General features: G+C 40.8%; 1 protein-coding gene across 7 annotated transcripts in view; it reads right to left on the bottom strand.

Moving 5' to 3' along the window:
• tle2a (TLE family member 2, transcriptional corepressor a) overlaps window positions 1-18,679 on the bottom strand; it is a 37,537-nt gene extending 18,858 nt beyond the window's left edge. For all 7 annotated transcript variants that reach the window (XM_086162456.1, XM_086162457.1, XM_086162458.1 and 4 more), the window contains exons 1-2: window positions 18,131-18,679; window positions 6,232-6,392 (exon numbers count right to left, since the gene is read on the bottom strand). In XM_086162456.1, coding sequence (XP_086018582.1) covers window positions 6,232-6,392; window positions 18,131-18,154 — 185 coding nt within the window. In that variant the 5' untranslated portion in view covers window positions 18,155-18,679. The remainder of the gene's footprint in view (window positions 1-6,231; window positions 6,393-18,130) is intronic.
• Between the last annotated feature and the right edge of the window lie 360 nt (window positions 18,680-19,039).

Here is a 19,039-nt window from a genome sequence, read left to right as displayed (position 1 = left end):
TTTTGCTCTTTTATTTGTCAGTTAGTCTCAAATCCAATTTTTTTTTCCAAAGATTGATTCTCAGTTTTTTTCCTCCCAAAACTGAAAAATAAATCAAAAAGTTTGTCTTTAGGGAAAGAAGCTTGTTAAATGTGTTACTGAGTGATTTGCAACTCAAGACACAATCTTATCCAGTCATCATCTTTGCTCGAGAGAAATCGAGGCCAATCCAAACTGATACTAGGAGAGAGACAATTTCATATCAGAACACATAGACCATCACATGACTGACAAATAGAAGACAGACTGCAAACCTCCTTGCTTTTGGCCAGTTGGATAAAGCTGAAGGACTCACAAACCTCCCATAGAACAGCTGTCACTGACATGTAGGTTTAAACCTTGAATCTTGGCACTTCCAGTGTTAAAATGATTAATAAATGTCAGTGGATAACCGAAACAAGAGGTGAGACTAGGGCTCCTTAAAATGTTGCTGGTCTCATTCATTCTGCTTCTTGCTTTTTTACAAAGTCCTTTCCCTCATTCTCACCTGTTACAATACAACTTAGTCAACCACAGACTAGGTGGTTTTCCATTTTAGAAACTCACTGGTCTTTTTGTTCAGAGTTACTTGTGGGGGGCCAGGGTTCTTCTTAGCACTGAAATACTACGTAAGCTTTCTCTGTTAAAGTTTGAGCTCACCAAATCAACCGCAAGATTGCTCGATTTGTTGTGTTCCACTTCGATTTTTCCCTTCCGCGCTTTCTTTTTCCCTACATTTTTAACTTGGGTGGCAATCAAAGCTGTTGCAAATTATTCTTTCAACTGGAGTCCAAACTACAATAACAGAGGGTAAAAGGATTCGCCAGTGCACTGTTCACATGCATTGAAAATATCAAATAAAAAGAAAGATATGCTTTCAAAAATGTAATGCTATTAGTCAAGCACATTTCATAAGGCACAAACAGCTGTGTTAATTGTAATGAAAAACTGAAATATCGCAGTAGGTTTATCTATGAGCAGATTAGCCCCAGTGTTTAAATTACAGCCAGTTCGGTTACAACTACTATTGCTTACCGGATGAGATGCTAATTATAATTGGTCAATTAAATGTCATTTGTTAATTAAAATACTATCAAGTGGCCATCATAATTTCTTGTGACCCTTCCAACGTTCACTCTGTTTTAGCTGACTGACTGGAGGACTCATTTACAAAAGATATGCAATGAAAACAAATGAATGGCTATTATTTTGCTGACCGATGTTGACTATGAATAACCACTCGGAATTCGCTACTGATACTTTAAAAATCATTTGCCTCTGCGGATAATAAACCTTGTGATAGACAACCAAGGCGGGTCTAAAGTAATAACTGCAGTATTCTTCCAGCCTCCAGGTATGCTCATTAACTATTGATCATCCTTTCGTCTGTAGTCCTCTGGAAAAAACTCGGCATCTCTCCCAGTCCATTTCTTCAAACGCATACACACTCAAAGGATACACAGCAGAGACCCTCCCAACTTGACTGTGTACTCTTTCATTATCTCTCAGGGGTGTGTACAAGAGCAAACACACACATAAAACAAAGCTAGGATCATGTTGAACAGTAGCAGGCTAATCATAACCCTGCCTATTGCAGACTGACTATAAAGCCCATGTTTTTGTTTTGTTTTTTATAAATGTTTGACACACACACACACACACACACACACACACAGACACAGAGACACACACATTACACACAAGTACATCTGGGAGAGGTTGCATTGTGAAAACCAACCCAAATATTGCAAACAAAATCCACAAAGATGTAATAAACAAACCACAACCCAATGCGATCCCCAAATCATTTTTCTTTCATTTAGGCAGTAGATGACAAGCAGTTAAATACAGAGGGATCCTGACAATTTTATGCAATTATATATGTAAACATCCCACCAGTCCAGCTGTATTTGGTTTAAAGATATAGTCTGTTGAGTAGGTTGCAGACTTATCTGGAAAATTGATTTTATCCTAACAGGGTAGTGCATCACACCGTTCCAAATTATATATTTAGTTTTCTATAGAGGTAATTCTTTTAAATTATTAAAAAAAACATCAACATCTCTCAGGAAATCATGCCCCTGTTAACTCAAGGAAATTGCTGACAAAGGTGTCTAGTGATTATCCTGAGTAGCTGAGTCATGATATCAAGAGAGAGAGAGAGAGATGTTGCTGCTGAATTTTTTATGTTGATTTTTTTTTTTACTATGACAACCATCAGACTACACTCATTCGGCATCACTGCATTCAACACATGGCAGACACGTTTACCATGACAAAAGAAATTGCAATGCATATCACAACAAAAAGAACGATCGCAAATTTAATGTAAGTCGCTTTGGATAAAAGCGTCTGCCAAATGACTGTAATGTAATGTCAACAAATAAACCATTATTTATACAGTGAGCATATTTTAACATTTAAAAGAAGCAGCTCAAAGACGAGAGATGTTCAGTTTGTAGCCACTAAATGACAATAAAAGAAACCTGAGATGACCTTGCAGGAGCAGGTACATGAAATGGGGTCACTTGTAAATATCACAAGTCCTTTCCTCGTGCAAATCCTTTTTATTCTGTGCCGTTACCAAAGAAGAAACATATTTTCAATTTGAGATGACATGTTACTATTGGTGTGCAGTATTTAAACAGAAGTGTGGAGGGTCTCTCGGAGATGAGTGGCAGCACGTTAATGACAAATTGAGAGCCCATCTTGCTCTACAGACCCCTCGAAAACGCACAGGAACACACACACGTGCACCATTGTCAGTGTGTCTAAGGTCCCTAAGAACAATCTGTGTGTGTGTGGTGAGAGGAAATTACAGTAATGAGAGTTCTGTGTCAGCAGCTCCTCCTGTCTCCCCGCAGTCTGCTGATTACAGCCTGTTTAGTTAAAACACACACACAAAAATCAGAGCAACTAACACCCCTTTTAATTAACCCTTTGCTTTCTTCAGTTTTCTTGTAATCTTCTTCGTCTCCACATACCAACCATGCCACACAAACAAGCAACACACATATTTTGTGAAGATCGCTTTACACACACACACACACACACACACACACACACACACACACACACACACACACACACACACACACACACACACACACACACACACACACACACACACACACACACACACACACACACACACACACACACACACACACACACACAGTTGTAGCTCATCAGCGCTAATCCCTTCCCTCCGTCTCTTTCCTGCTGTCTAATCCAACATCTATAAGAATCCAGCCACCTTCTCTGCAGCCAAAATACTCAACTGAGCCCTGCTATTTCTAGACAACATCTATTCGTGTGTGTGAAGATAATTGGAGCGGCCTATACATGTGTGCTAGTGTGTGGTAAGTACATGAATTAGATTGGGAATCAGTCTGAAAGGACCAGTGTGACAGTCCCTGTCTTACAGGTACACAAGTCCTGTATCCGCTGCAATGTGAATAGTGCCAAGTGGATCTGATTACATGAGGTGTAGCCTGCAATCAGATGTGTATCTGTGGTCTGCTGATGGACCAAACAAGGTCATGGCTAATCCTACAGACAGCCATGTCTGCTCTTTTCCAAAACTGCTGCCAAATTGATCTTTTTTCAGTCAGTCTTCAGTACCAAAATTACAATGCAACACCCGCCTTGTGTGGATTATTGAAGGAGTCAAGTGGTTGTTGTTGTTTGCCAATTTGAAAGTCAAACTTTAAATACCTAATGACTTTTTCATAGCATGAATCAGGAGAACATGCCTAGGCATCTTGGTGGCAACGGACACGGATCCGCCCTGGGTTAATGGAAAATTAACTATCGTTATCACTTTCATATACAGTAAGTGTTGTGGCTGTCATTTGAAATGCATTAAAGTTTTTAAAATTACATCTACACTATCACGACTAAATCCTAAAACGAATAAATCCTTCAAATGAAAACACATTAGTATTCTAAATTGGAATGTATTTTACATGTCATATCTGGATAGCAGAGTTGTGCCCTACAAAGTATGATTATATACTGTAATTTTGAATTATGTGCATTACGACCACATTTTAGTTCAGCAATGGGGTTATATAGGTTAGTTTTGCTAAAAATGACTAGAAATGTAAAAAGTAGCAGTCGCAGTAGTTTTGGCCAGTGGTCCAACACGCCATTTGTGTCATATTGAGATTATGCCAGTCCATGTTAAAACACAAATTTGTTTATGTGAGGATATACATATGGCATCAGTTACTGAAGGGTTTGCTTGGTGTCACAAAATAAGATACAACAATGAGAAGGAATCTGAAAACATGGCAGGGATACAAAATGTAAAAGATTGTGCAAACTGTAGTGCTTTTGGCTGCGAACAATGTTCTCTATTATGGAAGCCTTGTGAGATGTTAGGCCGGTAAACAGGCTCATCTGGTTGTCTGTAAAACAATATAACAAAGCTCGGTTTTGTTAGGTGAGCTAGTCAAAGCATTAATTCCAATTAACAGGTTCATAGTTATTCGTCAGCATATGTGTGAATAGAAGTCTTATAGCACAATCCCTTCTCATTGTCACAGTCCATGCTTCTAGTATTAGTTTTCAGTTGTAGTCATACACAGAAAATCAGTCTGCTGTGCTTTTGTGTTCATAATAAAGGCCTGCAGGGAGGCTATACAATCTTCCTTGGAAACCGGAACCAGGCCTGCTACAAGAGCATGCTGGTCTTGAAGCCGGGCATTGCAATTAGAGTCACAAGCACACTCTTGCTCACAATCGTGCTCTTAATCTCATCATTCATTTATTGTTTATCCTGCTAGCTAGCTGTCAGTACCAACGCTGTGTGAGAGGGCAATGCTCCAGGTGTTTTGCAAGGTTAACGTTGAACGCCTGCCAAAAGGAGCTGATCACACAATCTCAACCAGCACATCCAAGGGTGGCTAATGTTCAGAGAATGGCTTGATCTGTTTAGGTCAATGTTACTCACAATGTGGTTCACGGGGCCTATTTTTTGTCATTTTCAGATATATTCACAAAATGAAAATATGAGATTGCCTTTGGTTTTGGACACATTTGCTTTTCTCCCACATTTAAAAAAAAAAGTTCCATATGAAGGTGACTTAATGGACTCAAAAAGAAGATAGTAGAATACAACAAAGCAGCTGCGAGTATCTCAGCTGCTAGTCTTGTGTATGTATCCATTAGCAGCAGTGTTCAAACAGAATATACAAAAATAAATACCTAGCTATGATCTAAAATGCCCAATTGTACATGTTTTTTAAACTATAGATTGCTTCTTCAGACAATGGTGTATGCAGATATGACAAGACACATGCCCACATATCACTTTAAAAAAAAGTAAAACAGACCGTATCTGGACCAAAATTATATCCTTAAAGTTGTTTTAGGTTCTCAATTTGTTCAAAAAAAAAAGTTGTTTTCAATTCAAAACAGTCTTAGCAAAAATTGTGGCCAAGCTGCATGTACATGCACACTTGTGTCTGTGTGCGTGTGGGTGCACACGCGCATGCACGCACTGGAAGCGGCAGAAGCCATGGGGGTAAGAGGACTGTGGATAAGGGGCCGTACAAAAGAAGCTGGAGTGGGACAAAAAGGGAGGGAGGGGATATTCTCGCCAACTAAAATCAAAGCAGGATGATAGGATAAGAGTGAGGGGAGGAGACCCTGTGAAGGTGTGCCAAGAGAACAGAGTGAGAGAGAAAGAGAGAGGGAAAAGGCTGGAACTCTAGATCCTATCCAAATCCCATATTCAAAGGCATTCTGGACATATTACTGCATACCAACCACCCACATATTCATTCAAGCAAAAAGAAATGCCGGATTTTATTTTGAATGCAAATGTAATTACTAATATATTCACGCAGCAGATGGGGTAAGAAACTTATGTCCACTTGGAATTCACCTTTTGCTACAGGCCAATACAAAGTCAGCTGTCAACACTCTGTGCAAGTGAGAGGCTAGAACATATTCCCGGTGGACTTTAGTGTTTAAAAAAAAAAAAAGCACACAACTGTTAAGGTATAACTGATCTAAAACAAGGGCAAAAATGACCCCAGAGTCGCACAATAAAATGTATACAATTGTTAATTCTTAATAATGATCTCATTTGGGTAATTATTAAGACAAATGTCCACACTGATACGGTTATCTTGCTTTTTATAGGTCTAATTGTGTGGTTGCGCAGCATGAGAAAATACCTATGTAAAACAGCGACCTGCCCACCTGTGGTACTGGGTCTGGAGGAACTGAAACTCCTCCTTGATTCGGTCCAGGGTTTCTGGGTAGGTTAGTTTCAGTGACTGGGGTGTCCCTGATGCTGCTGCCGCTGCTGCCGCTGCTGCCACCACTGAGGCTGACGACCCCGGGGGTGGCTGTAGAGGTGCCTGAAAAGAGAGAAGTAATTTCCGCACTCATTAACACATCTTGTGTGATAAAAGCACAACCGAAAACATAATGTCCCCCACTGAACTATATAAGATATGAAGGTACGAATCTATTTATATAAGCAGCGGCGCTGCGGGGGACCTGATGTGTAGTTACATGCCAGCATGCAGTATGTAACCAGCCCAGGGGGATTGGCGTTTGCAGAGACAGTGTCATCACCAACAGCGCCAGATGTGAATGGGTCAGCAAGATTTGGAGGGGGCAGAGAGTACAAGAGATTCTTGGCCAAATGAGCACACATTGTTTGATTGCAAGTCTGAGTAGAAGAAAGAAATAATAGCAGTGGGAGGGACAAAAATGAGAGGAAAAAGCACCCCATCATGGTTGTAGACCACTCCAAATCCTTGTCTTTAGTCCCCATTCTCTGCAGGGTCCAGAGCAATTAGGAGACTACAACCACAGGCATAATGCTGCAAGACAGATAGACAAAAGGGGATAGAGAGCTGGGCTAGAAGGGTGGTAGGGGGCTGTCCGCCTGTCTGTCTGTCCGTCTATCTGGCTCTGTGTCAAAGTAACAGAGCTGCGGGAGGCAGAGAGGGTGAGTCCATAGGCTTTGAGGTGGTCATATATAACTATTAGGTCAATGATATAAATTGTTTGCAGAAAGCTCTCACTACTAAATACCAAAGATTATCTGTTAGCACTTCCTTCTACACACAATCTATAAACAAAAAATATGAAACAGCACACTACTATGTTCTCTATTTTTCCCCCAATACCTACCATGTTACTATTGCTCCTAATCTTGAGTACAGAGCCTCCAGATGTAGCAGCTTCCTGTGCAACAGAATTTGCGATCTCACACTGTCAAATTTTTATTTAAAAAAAAAAAAAAAGTATGAAAGAAATCCGTTAACCACTTCAGATATGGAAGGCTGCTTAAGCTCCAAATTTTGTTTACATAATATTAATTCCATCCCAGAATAGCAGATATTCTTCGAGCAGGTATTCTTCTCACATGTATAATTAATCTTGAAAATCTGTATCTTTTAATCAATAGTATGTACAGGTATGATGGTTGGGCTAGTTGATCAGATTTTCCAGGATACTTCTGGTATGAATTTCCCAACTAGCACACAGATTTTTTTCTTTTAGAGGGATTAAAAAATATTTTTTAAAAAGCATCAGAATTTCTAGACGTTGGCTTGTTACTTTATTTTCTCTACTTTTTGTACTTCCTCATGGTGAGGTAATATTTCAATTTACAATTCTTGCCTGGCTTGTCATGCCTGCCTGCCAGGGAATTTATTATAATGTACTCGAACTTACTTGCGGAGCCTGGAATAAATATGAACCATTAAAGTGATCTTTTTTTTCTAAACATCCCTCCGAGCAGCTTTGTTTTCCAGAGACAGAACTACAATAGCAAACTGGTTCATCTTTGATATTTACTACTCTGTTAATGGTTTCTAGCAGCCTGGAGAAGAGCATTCAAAAAAACCTGAGGAAATGGCGAAGAACTCTCTTTATCACCAAACCAGCACACACAATGGGGCCTGTTTGTAATTTATAAAATACAAGGGCTAACCTAGAAATAACCAGCTCTAAAGGTGAGAGACTAGTGAAATCTCTTTACTCCCTTCAGCATTTCTCACATTTTCCACTGAGAGTTATGACTTTGATTGAGACCTTACAAACAGAAAAGGGAAAAGGGTGCTGTATCTGCTAGGTCTTACAACTTAACTAGTGGAGCGTCTACCATCAAAATTCTAGAATCAAGCTGAGCTTGGAACGCTTAAATATGACAATTTTTGAGCAATTGATGTTAGCCGTTGTCTTCTTAGACGTTGTTTCTAGAAGTGCATGAGGGAACAGATGGCTTTCAAGAAAACAAACATGTTTTTCCTTTTTAAATATAAAACAAAAACGAAGAGGTATATGCATGATGATAGACTTGAAGGGCATTAGTAATGTTCCATTTTTGCCAAAAGGATCTTTTATCTCAATACCCTACATTTAACCGATAGATCTGTTCACTAACCAGCACATGATCACAAAATCATGCTAACCCATTGTTGTAAAGAAGAAGGGATTCGGAAGACGCAAGATGCAATTGCATGCTGGCATGACAATGTGCCAGTACAAGGACACATTTGTTTCTCAGTATGTGTATATATTGAACAGGAGGAGGATGGGAGAAAAGGTAGAAAGTATTTTTGGCAGCAAAAGGAGACAGAATGAAAGGTCAAATGGAGAAGATAATGAAGAAGATTGGGGATGTTGAAATCATACAGCATAAAACTGAGTTTCTTCAAAAAAAAGGAGAGACATGGAAATAGGAGATACCAGTAAAGAGAGATAGGGAACAGAAGTAAAGAAAAGGGGAAAAGAGGGGCTGTGGCCTCATTGTTCCTCTTTCTAACAAGCTGCTCTCAATCTGTCGGCCAGAAATCCCTTTTAGAGCGCGCGCACACACACACACACACACACACACACACACACACACACACACACACACACACACACACACACACACACACACACACACAGCATTGTGCATACCCACGATGACACACATTTCTCAGTCTTGCTTACACAAACACACTCCCCTTTTCTCTTGCAGAAACACCCATGACTGAAGACATACAAGAAGCAATTAAACTTCACATGGGGAAAGAGGGACGCTAAGGCCATTTTACAGAAGGACGGAGGGTGAAAGAAAGCACAGAACAATCTTCTTGCTCTCTTTTGTATCATTATGTGCATCCTCTTTTCAATAACCTTCCTGTGTTGCTTTTCTTTTTCACCGAAACCTTGTCCTCAGTTTAAACATGATAGTAAAGCTGGTGCCCTTCTCCTGCACAGGGAGTAGAGGGCTGGACTGAGAGAGGTGATAGATGTGTTGTTCAAAGTGGAAAAAGGTTTTTTAGCCTTCCACACAGGAAACAGTGCTTGTCTGGTGTCTCAGCCATTCAGGACATTGTGCAAAACTAATCTGTTAGTCAGAATTGTTATGTTGATTCACACCAAACTAAATCAGATGCATGTGACAGATAATGTCTTAGACATACAGGATGAGCGTTGACTGAATCCCTGCCATTTCCTTACTCTTTACATATTCCTTGAATGACAGCTATTAGTCTGTCCATATCCTGACTGTGGAACCGGCTGATATGAGTTTACAGCAGGAGATCAGGTCATCAAGTTGACTTGAGTATGACCTCTAGGATTGATCCCAAGCGGGGTTTGATAATCCCACAGTGAGTTATACCCTCCCTCTTTCCTGTGTTCCGGTTCAAAAGCAAACAAGGGACACAATTTGCCCTTGAACAAAGCTTACATAGACGGAAATTTCCGTTACACAAGTGCAGACTAGATCTGTGTGCTTTGAGCTCAGTAACAAGCCTGATCAGCTTGGTGTTTGTTTCTCGGGCCCATTCCAAGAAGGTAGCTGAGACAGATCAGGGAGGGTTTTAACTACATAACACTGCACGAGCTCCAGGAGCAAAACCTACATATGACAAAACACACAGGCATGAGCGCACACCTCACTATTGGGCCAGGGAGCACAGTCAATTTTGATTACCGGGTATATGTGGGGGCTTCCCAATAATGACAGGAAGAGAGATTGATATAAATAAACAAATAGGTTGCAGGCACAGGTCTGTAAAATCAGTACACTCATTATATCCAAGGTCACTTACATGCGAGAGAACAGCTGACAAGATGTTTTCACAAGACAGCAAAGACGACAAGATGCGGGGGAAAGTCACGAGCAAGCTCTACGTTAATATTACGGGGATCAATCAAGTCAAGTTCTGTCAGAAAACTGAGCCAGATTAATGACTACCAGATAACTGGCTAAGGACAAGTGTCAGAGATCAACAGTCAATGAACGGGGACCATATTTTCGATACAAATTATTGGCGAATAGAGATCCAAACAGGTGTAAAATTTTTAATGGAAACCCTTCCCTGCGAAGTTGTATCTTCCTATTCATTTCTACATGTTCTAAGTTAAGCAATAAACTCACATAATCTATGAAGTTCAAAATCATGAGTTGCTGTAAAAACAATTTATTTAAAAGTCAACAGAACATTACAGAAGGCAGCTGCACATATTTCTGAAAACAATCCATTATGGAGCTGCTCTGCTTTTTCCTTTTTTTCAGTATTTTAAGATAAGATAAATTTCATTGATCCCCATAGGGGAAATTCCTTTGTCACAGCAGCGAAACAGTTATAATGTCAAAAAATAAAAAAAGCAAAATAAATATGAATATAAATGTAGAGAGACAGACGAAAAAAGGTAGCAAGACATCCACGAATAAATAGGCAGCAACAACTACAACAACGGCAACAACATCAAGGATAATAATAGACAATATAAAAGGAACAGTAAGGGTAAAAAACACACAACCACAGCTAAACGACAATATAAATAGAGTGACAATGGCCATGACAAGAATAAAATAAATAAACAAAAATAGACAGGATGCGTGTTGGCTGGGACCAACAAGGATAAGAAAAACAGCAGAGTTTGGGCATGAAGTGAGAATGGGTGAGGTAGTGAATAGGGTAAGGTAGTGAGATTGTGGAGGAGCACAGACAATTATCATAATAATTAGACCATTATGAGTTGCCATCTCAAACAAGAACTCATTGGAGGAGATCTCAGACTCCAATGCAACCTTGCATACTAAGCTGCAGAATAAGCGAAACAAAATTATTTGGTCTTTTTAATCTTATGTAATAGACAGTAAATACTTTGCCCATCACAAGTTATCTACTTTATCATGTGCTTGTTGTGTATCTCACCAATGAGTTACATTAAGGGTGCAGTAAAAGTTGTGTGCATGTTTATATTGGTGAGGTGGGTGAGTTGAGTCGAGCATTGTGACCAAATAACCTGTATTGTAGACAAATAAAATCTGAAGTGGCCGTTTAGAGTGTTTAAGTCTCTAGTTGTTTTCTTTTGCATTAATAGTAATTACACCACAAGAGACAAACCACGATGACTTCACATCCTTGTTCTAAGCCTGAACTCAGTGAAAAAAATAAAATGTGAACCCAAATATACACACTCACACACACACACCCAGACAAGAATGCACGCCCACACAAGTCACTACAAAAACGAAGGGGATGTGCACGCAATTCAGTACTCCGCAAGTATTTACAAGCACACATACGATATTGCGCTCACACAGGACTTGCTCTGACATTAACATTAACATTATCAGGTCAACAGGGGGTGTGTGAATTGTGTGACAATGCAACTAAAATGGGTCTTTTTTGTTCATGTACCTGAGGGGTTATACAAGAAACTGGTCTCTGTTAGAAGTCCTTTCACATCCTCCTGTTCTGTTTCGACTTTCAACAGTGAAAATGAAATGGCGTCTGCTGTCAAAGAGATGGACAAAACTCTTTGTGCACAGACTTTGTACAAATGAAATTTCTCCACACTGACTGGTAAAGAGTCAGCAGTTTCTTTACATTCCCGAACGCCAATCCGGATGCTGATTATATCCTAGTTTCTTCAAGTTAATTCTGTAATTATGCTGTTTGAATTGTGGTTGTTTGTCAAATGTTGCTGTTTATACAAACAGTGCATGTCAACCAGTTGCCTGTGTGAGTTCTTGCCATATTCTTTCTTCTCATAGTCCTTAAAAATGCAGTAGGTAAATGGAAAACTAAACTATCTGAAGGTGTGAATGAGAGAACAACTGATTATAGGTCACACTGTGGCACTGGAATCAACTGGCAACCAATCTGGGTTGAATGCCGCCTCTGACCCAATGTCACCTGGAATTGGCTCCAAACCCACAGAGACCCCTGTTTGCAAGATAAGTGAGATGAAAGATGAATGAATTTCATTTTATACTGAAGCTTTCTCCAACACTTCATAAATTGAATTAGCCAAGGTGATGTGAAAATTTTGACCTCAGGGCCATTGCAAAAAAAAAAAAAAAAAAAAAAAACCTCAGAGCGACTATTCTACTCACTGCAATGACAAGATTGTGGATCTTTCATTGTATCTTCTGATCCACATATGAAAGGTGAACTGTACACCTGTGTTTTCAGAGTTCAAAAAACAGCACAAACAGTTGAGGTGAATAATCAATGTTGGATTAAGACACAACAGAAATAAACTCCAGCATTAAGTGCAGAGGGAGCAAATGACAAGATTTCAAAAGGCTGCATGGAAGACCGTGATCATAAAAAATATTAATTATACTAGGAGATGCACACTGAAGGAAAATAATGACACATTGATTTAAAAAAAACTATTTCAAGTGAAGATATAAGTTTAGCTGAGGGGTGAACAAAAGTGGTCAGAGGTACGTTTATCCTGATTTACTCCATGTTTCATGTACCTAGATTTTAAAAGCAACAACAGGAGTAACATGAGGGAACAATGAAAGGCAAACTAAGTCTTTCATTGCTGTCAAAGGCTGAAAAAAGCATTCTCAAGGAGATTGAATGAACTGAGGAGAGCCTCAAATTTTACCATGACTAAACACTGTCGAGTGAACATTGATATAATTTTTATTGTATGTTCAATGGCATATGCACTTCTGATGTTTGTCACTAGCTATTTAGAGTTGGTTTATTTGTTTTGTCTTTTTCTCGACCAACACCGAACTACTGCCATCTTGAACAGGGATGTACATGCAGTATAGTGCATCTCAAATAAGGCAACAAAACATAGGGGAGACAGTAGGGGGCAGCAACATGGATTTGCATCAAATATGCCATCTGTAACATGGAAGTATCAGATCAACCCACAAAACCGATCATTTCGGTCAACTCTTTAACAGGGAGGCCAGTCAACCCATGAACTCTCTGCTTGAAAAGGAAAGCTGCTTAGAGTATTGCATCGCACAAAACTTCCTTTGTGTCTATGCGGCATTGTATCAATCGAAAGAAAACACCATTGGAAAATCGGTACCAACATGAACAGCAGTGCACATTTTTGAATAAGAAACATTAGGCTCAATACTCAATATCATGTTATAATATTCTATCGAGCTAATTTAAAGATTATGCATGTCAAATTTAACATCTCATGGTTACAACAGAAATGTCATTGTGAAAATATTGGGGTTGATTTTGACAATATTAAAATTTACTGAAACTGTGCAATGTGGACATCAACCTCTACTGTGCAAGTGTGTGGATAAGGCAATATGATGAATGATACATAATCTGGTTGGGCAGAAAACGAAACAGCAGCCCTGACCAGAGATAGTCATGTACTGTATGTGATGGCTATACATCTGACGCATGTTGCAAGCACTGACTAGAAAAATGCCCAATGTTGCAAGCTTTTATGAAACTCTGAACACTTTCTTCCACATCACCTGGACTAACTTTTTTTTTTTCTAACATTTCATCACCATTATCACCTCCTGCTGGGAAATGCTGTGCTGCTGCCTCCTTTCATATAAGCTTGGCCCATAATTAGGAACACTAATTACATTCCTTGCTCATTGAGTCAATCAGAGTTAACACCCACCAAGAATTCCCTCTCTGTCATCCAAGTACCACCAGGAATTCAGTGACACTCTGAACTAGAATAGCATCTGTGTATGTGTTGCTCTGCCTGGCTACCCCACACCCACCCATACCAAAATTGTCAATGCACTGCATAAAAAATTAATCAAATGTGACTATCAACATTCAATAGTCATTTGCATTGTTAATAAGGCTTCAAGCGATGAAGAAAGACAAATCTATCGCTCCACCTCCTTTTATGTCAGGCATCTCTTTGGCTCTGTACCGGGAAACATGCTGGTAATCTTTCAATGATTTCTGCTCTTATGGGAGGGGCTGGAAGGCACCTGTTTCACACATCTTTTTTCCCCCTCCTCTGTTCCCCCAAACGCCTCCACCTCCTCATTCCTCCTTTTCCTCCCGCAAGCCTCGTTATTCAAATTTCCCTGCTGTCAGCCCACATTAGCGAAGCGCCACAGTTTGCCTGTCAGCTGGCTTAATTGCTGGAGGTGCCTTCTTTTATTAGGTAACCCCTCGGCTCGTTTGTTCCTTCCTCCAAGATGCTCCTCCACAACAGCTTGTGTAAGCCAGAATCCCTTCAGCCTGTCTGCCCCCCCCCCCCCACACACACTGCATTTTCCTCTTCACCTCCTCCCCTGATCGATAGCCTAACTTGCCACTGGGCAACAATGATGATGAAAAAGCTAAAAGCATGCTACGTTTTGTCCTCATCTTTGCAATGGGAAAGACAAAGCCTCACCTCAGTGACTTATCCGAACCACAAACCACCACAGTGTTAATCTGGTATGATTAACGCTAAACAGACTCAGATGGAGAACACTGTATGTAGTGTTTCACTTTTTCAAATGAAGAAAATTGCACAATCCCACAGGTCTGTGTTGGTTCAAGGACATACTGGTATGAAACGATGTCAGACTCTAGCCGTGTACATGGCATTACAACAGAACTGAGAGCCCAGGCCATGATCTACATGCTTAACGATATTAAGGTTATTGCCTGCAATTGGTCTGATTTTGATTTCTGATATTCCTTATGTACACAGGTTGGGTGTGATTATAAATGAAATGTGATAAAAGGAAAGATTTTTGTTTCAGTTTGAAAAATACAGCATCAAGAAAATGTGCCTCGTATTCCTTCGACAGGAATTCCACGATCAGCTTTTTAATATAATCTACTGAGATGGGCAACACCGACAGTTGGGCGACAGGACATTCACAAATCCAATTTATTTATTATCTAATCCCACCTATTTGAAAAGGTATGATTATGGAGATAATTTTACCCGGCCAGAATTAGTAGTACAAATGCCAACTCTTCAACTGTTATAGCAAGATGCCACAAAAAGTTAAACACGGACAGCTAAATGTGGTCAGAAAATAATTTCTGTCACCATATAGTCATGAAGGATGAAACCGCAAGACATTTCTCAAAAAACAGATAAAAAAAAAAAAAATTAATCAACAATGTAGCACCACTGGTGGATGTCAAATGAGGTCCCCTGCCAACTGTCTGCACAGATGTTGGGTTACAAAACAGATTTAAAAAAAAAAAAAAAAAAAGAGAGAGAGAGAGAGAGATCTCACATTGGTAGCCACTCACTAAACCCTTCCCTAACCAAACACAAGTTATTGTTCAGACCAAAATAGAAGGGCTTAAGGAAATGTAAAAGTAAGTGTTAGTGTGGTCTTGAGATATTTCTGCGAGAGCATTAATTTAAAAGCTATTTTCTAGGCCTGGACAATGTACCATGTTACACTGAGTATTGTCATATTGTTGTGTTGCAGATTTTCTATGACGTCAGCAACTACAACCAATATTGTTGTCTCGAGCAGAGCAAAAACGTAAATGGCCAGTTTTCTTACTAGAGTAACTCTTTTTATCTATTTATCTACGCCATCTACAAATCCAGCTCATCAGATGAAACTTTGACAAGGCCAAACAGTACATATTGTAATTGTAGAGACCAGGCCAACGGTGGCAAATAGAAAGGATTCCTCTTCCTCACCAAGCAAAGATGAACACAAGGCATTTACTGTCAGTAATGTTAAGTTAACCAGCTAATGACGGTCCTTTTAAGTAATGGATTTAATCTGACTTTGGTGTATTTTGAATGTGTAATAAATTAATGTAGATTGTGCAAATATTGGCTACTCTACTTTCATTTTACACTGTCTGGCTTGGCTACTTTCCGGTACCAACACAAACATATGTTTCCGTCATGAGGCAGATTTAGAAAGGATCTAAGTGTCACGCCTGCCACATCCTTTCTTCCTGAACGTACCTGGCATGAGGCTGAATCCCAAAATTGTAAGAGCACACAAGGAAGGAGCACGTTTCATTTTATTTTGACATTTTGGTGTCACGTTGGTGTAAATTATTATTATTATTGTTGTTATTATTTTTACCTGCGGAGGAGAATTAAACATAAGCATATTCTGTCAGTATAAGATGCGTGAGGTAATTTACATTTACATACAGTGAATGCATCGTGAGACCTCAGAGATGAAAAGAGGTATGTGGACATTGCTTGAGAAACGTGAAAGAATATGGTAAGATGCTAAAAAAAGTCACATGTTATTAAGGCTTTGTGGGATTAAATGCAGGTGACAAAAGAATCAATGAACCGCGTGCTCACCATGAATGCAGCAGACTGTTATAGTGGATTGGCTACCTTGCCTGTCTGCCATTAAAGAATATGCTAAATAGATTGGCCCTTTTTTGTGGCCAAAACAAGTGATGGAAGGAGATGAGCGTCTTGCATGGCACTGTGAGATCTGTGGAGGGTTGAAAAGAAGCAGGACCGCTGGTCTAAACTTTCCACCCAGCACCGCCGCAGTCTGCTCCTCTCACCCTGGGATGCCTGCCCATACATTAAGATGTGGTTTGGAGCTCTCACAGGAACACAGCAAGGGAAGGCTGGATGAGAGGGATTGGGTTTACAGCACAAACCACAGACCCACAGTCTGCCTCCTGCCATGCCTTCCTGCAGTCAGTTTTACTACATACACAGCTGCTGGTGTTGTGTATGAGTTGTATGTTTGGGAATTGGGGGGTCCTGGGGGCTCACGAGATCAGTCAGAAGGAAGTGCGGGAAGGAATGCAGATCATAACATGTGACGGCAGTGCCACTTAAGCATGACCACCAGCGAGGGGGGCGGGGGGGGAAACACAACACAAAAAATAAATTACGATTTGGGTTTTCACCTGTCTAATGAATTAATTTCAAGCCTGACGCACACAAATGAGCTTCAATGCTCGAACTGGTCTCAATGCACAGACGCCGACATGAAAACAGTGACTGGGCGTTATAGGTGGAGTGCAGGGTGGCACGGCTGGGGGATGAAGATGAGGGTTAGGCAAATGAGCATGTCTTAATTGATACTTCACACAGCTGGAGGACCAGGGTTTATGTATTTCAGCCCACTAAAAAGCTCTCCACCTAAACTTGACCGAGACAAACTGAGGCCGCGCAGCTTTCAGCTCTTAACCTCACACATCGTACCACCTCCCCTCTCCTGTCTACAGCAACATAAGAGGAAGTAAAGGAAAATAACTTGAAATGTACCATTAACCAAAGAAATGATACACAATACCGATCTACTGGAAAATGAAAGAAACAAGGAGTGGTACTTGAGAAGGGCAGATCGTTGAGAGAAGGTGTCAACAAGCCAAGCTGACTCACCCCTCCAACCTCCACCACCACCCCCTCCTTCTCCTCCTCCTCCAGCCCCCGAGCAAGGGGACAAACAAACACACACTTCATCATCTGGGTCAACTCCACCGTGGCATGGAGAGAAGGTGAGAGAGAGGTTGTATTGGTGGAAAACCAAAGGTTCGAGATTCACATAGGCATTTAAGCAAAGTTAAGCATTGTTTTGTGTGTGTGTGTCGGGGGGTTCCCCCTCAATAAACCTGGATAACAATCTGCCTAACCTTCGGACAAACACGACACACATTAATATGACCAGCAGACAAACAAGATCCAAAGGCTGAGAATTATCCTTCAGAAAATAGACCCCCCCCCCCCCCTCCACCACCACCACCACCTCCCGAGAGCCACGATGAGAAGGAGAGACGTTTCCACCTTTCACTTGATTAGTGAGGCTCATTTTGGATTAAATGTGGCGTTTAATGTGTATATTTTGCGGTTCGGGTAGAAAAAAAACCCCTCTAAAAAACACGCGTTGAGACCCTTCCCTTTCCCGCGGAAGCTTACTTACCGGCGGTCGGTTCTGGGGAAACATTTTCAGCCGCCGACGTGCGTCTCCGTTTTTTGTTTTTTTTTTTCCTCCTCTTTTCTTTATGTCCTTCTTCCTCCCCCTCCCCCCCACCTCTTCTCCTCCGGGCGGAAAGCTTTGTCGAGAAACACTAGCAGCCGTTGTAGCCCGCCGGGGGTAGCTCTCAGTGAGGCATCTGGCCGGCTCTCGGGCGCTGCTCCGCGGGCTCCGGCTCCGGCTCGCCGAGGCTCCTTTGTTCTACAGCCGCTCGACGTGCCGCGACGACGGGGGAAGAGAAGAGCAGGAACGCCTGGTCCGCGGGAGCTTCTCCTCCGAGTCCTTAACTTCCAAAACGCGTTTTTGCTCCCCCTGCCACTCCGGTACATATATATATATATAGCTATATATGTTTGTTTATATATATATACATATATATATATATTGGTTTGGGTTCTTTCTCCGCCCGTGGCACAAAGACCGGAGGGAGGAAATGTGGTTTGCTTGTGGCTTCGGAGATGGACACCACCGGCACATTGAATGCAGCCGCAGCTTCTTTTGTCTCGCTCGTTGGCCTGCACTCTTTTCACACACACACACACGCACACATGCACGCGCACGAACACATACACACAACACTCCCAGTCCCCCCCTTCTGATCCTCAATGGGACATAACATATGAGTAGCTTTCTTAAAGGATGGGGGGGGGGACCTAAAGACACGGTTTGCTGCCTTCCCCCACTGTTTGTTTTATCAAAATGAATAACCTTTTATTATCTTTTTATTATTATTATTATTATTGTTTGTATTGCACCCCCAGCTCACCACCACCGCAACAAACACAACCCAAAAATGCTACACGCAAGGCTTTTCCTCGATCAGCCTGATGATGATTATAGAGAACTATTCTGTCG

This window comes from Fistularia commersonii, chromosome 16 (genome assembly GCF_037954325.1).
Source record: "Fistularia commersonii isolate RoL2024-O1a breed Wild chromosome 16, RoL_Fcom_v1.0, whole genome shotgun sequence".
NCBI classification, from domain to species: Eukaryota; Metazoa; Chordata; class Actinopteri; order Syngnathiformes; family Fistulariidae; genus Fistularia; species Fistularia commersonii.
Note: the sequence above shows the minus strand (reverse complement) of the source record. Positions and strands in the feature narration are given on the sequence as shown.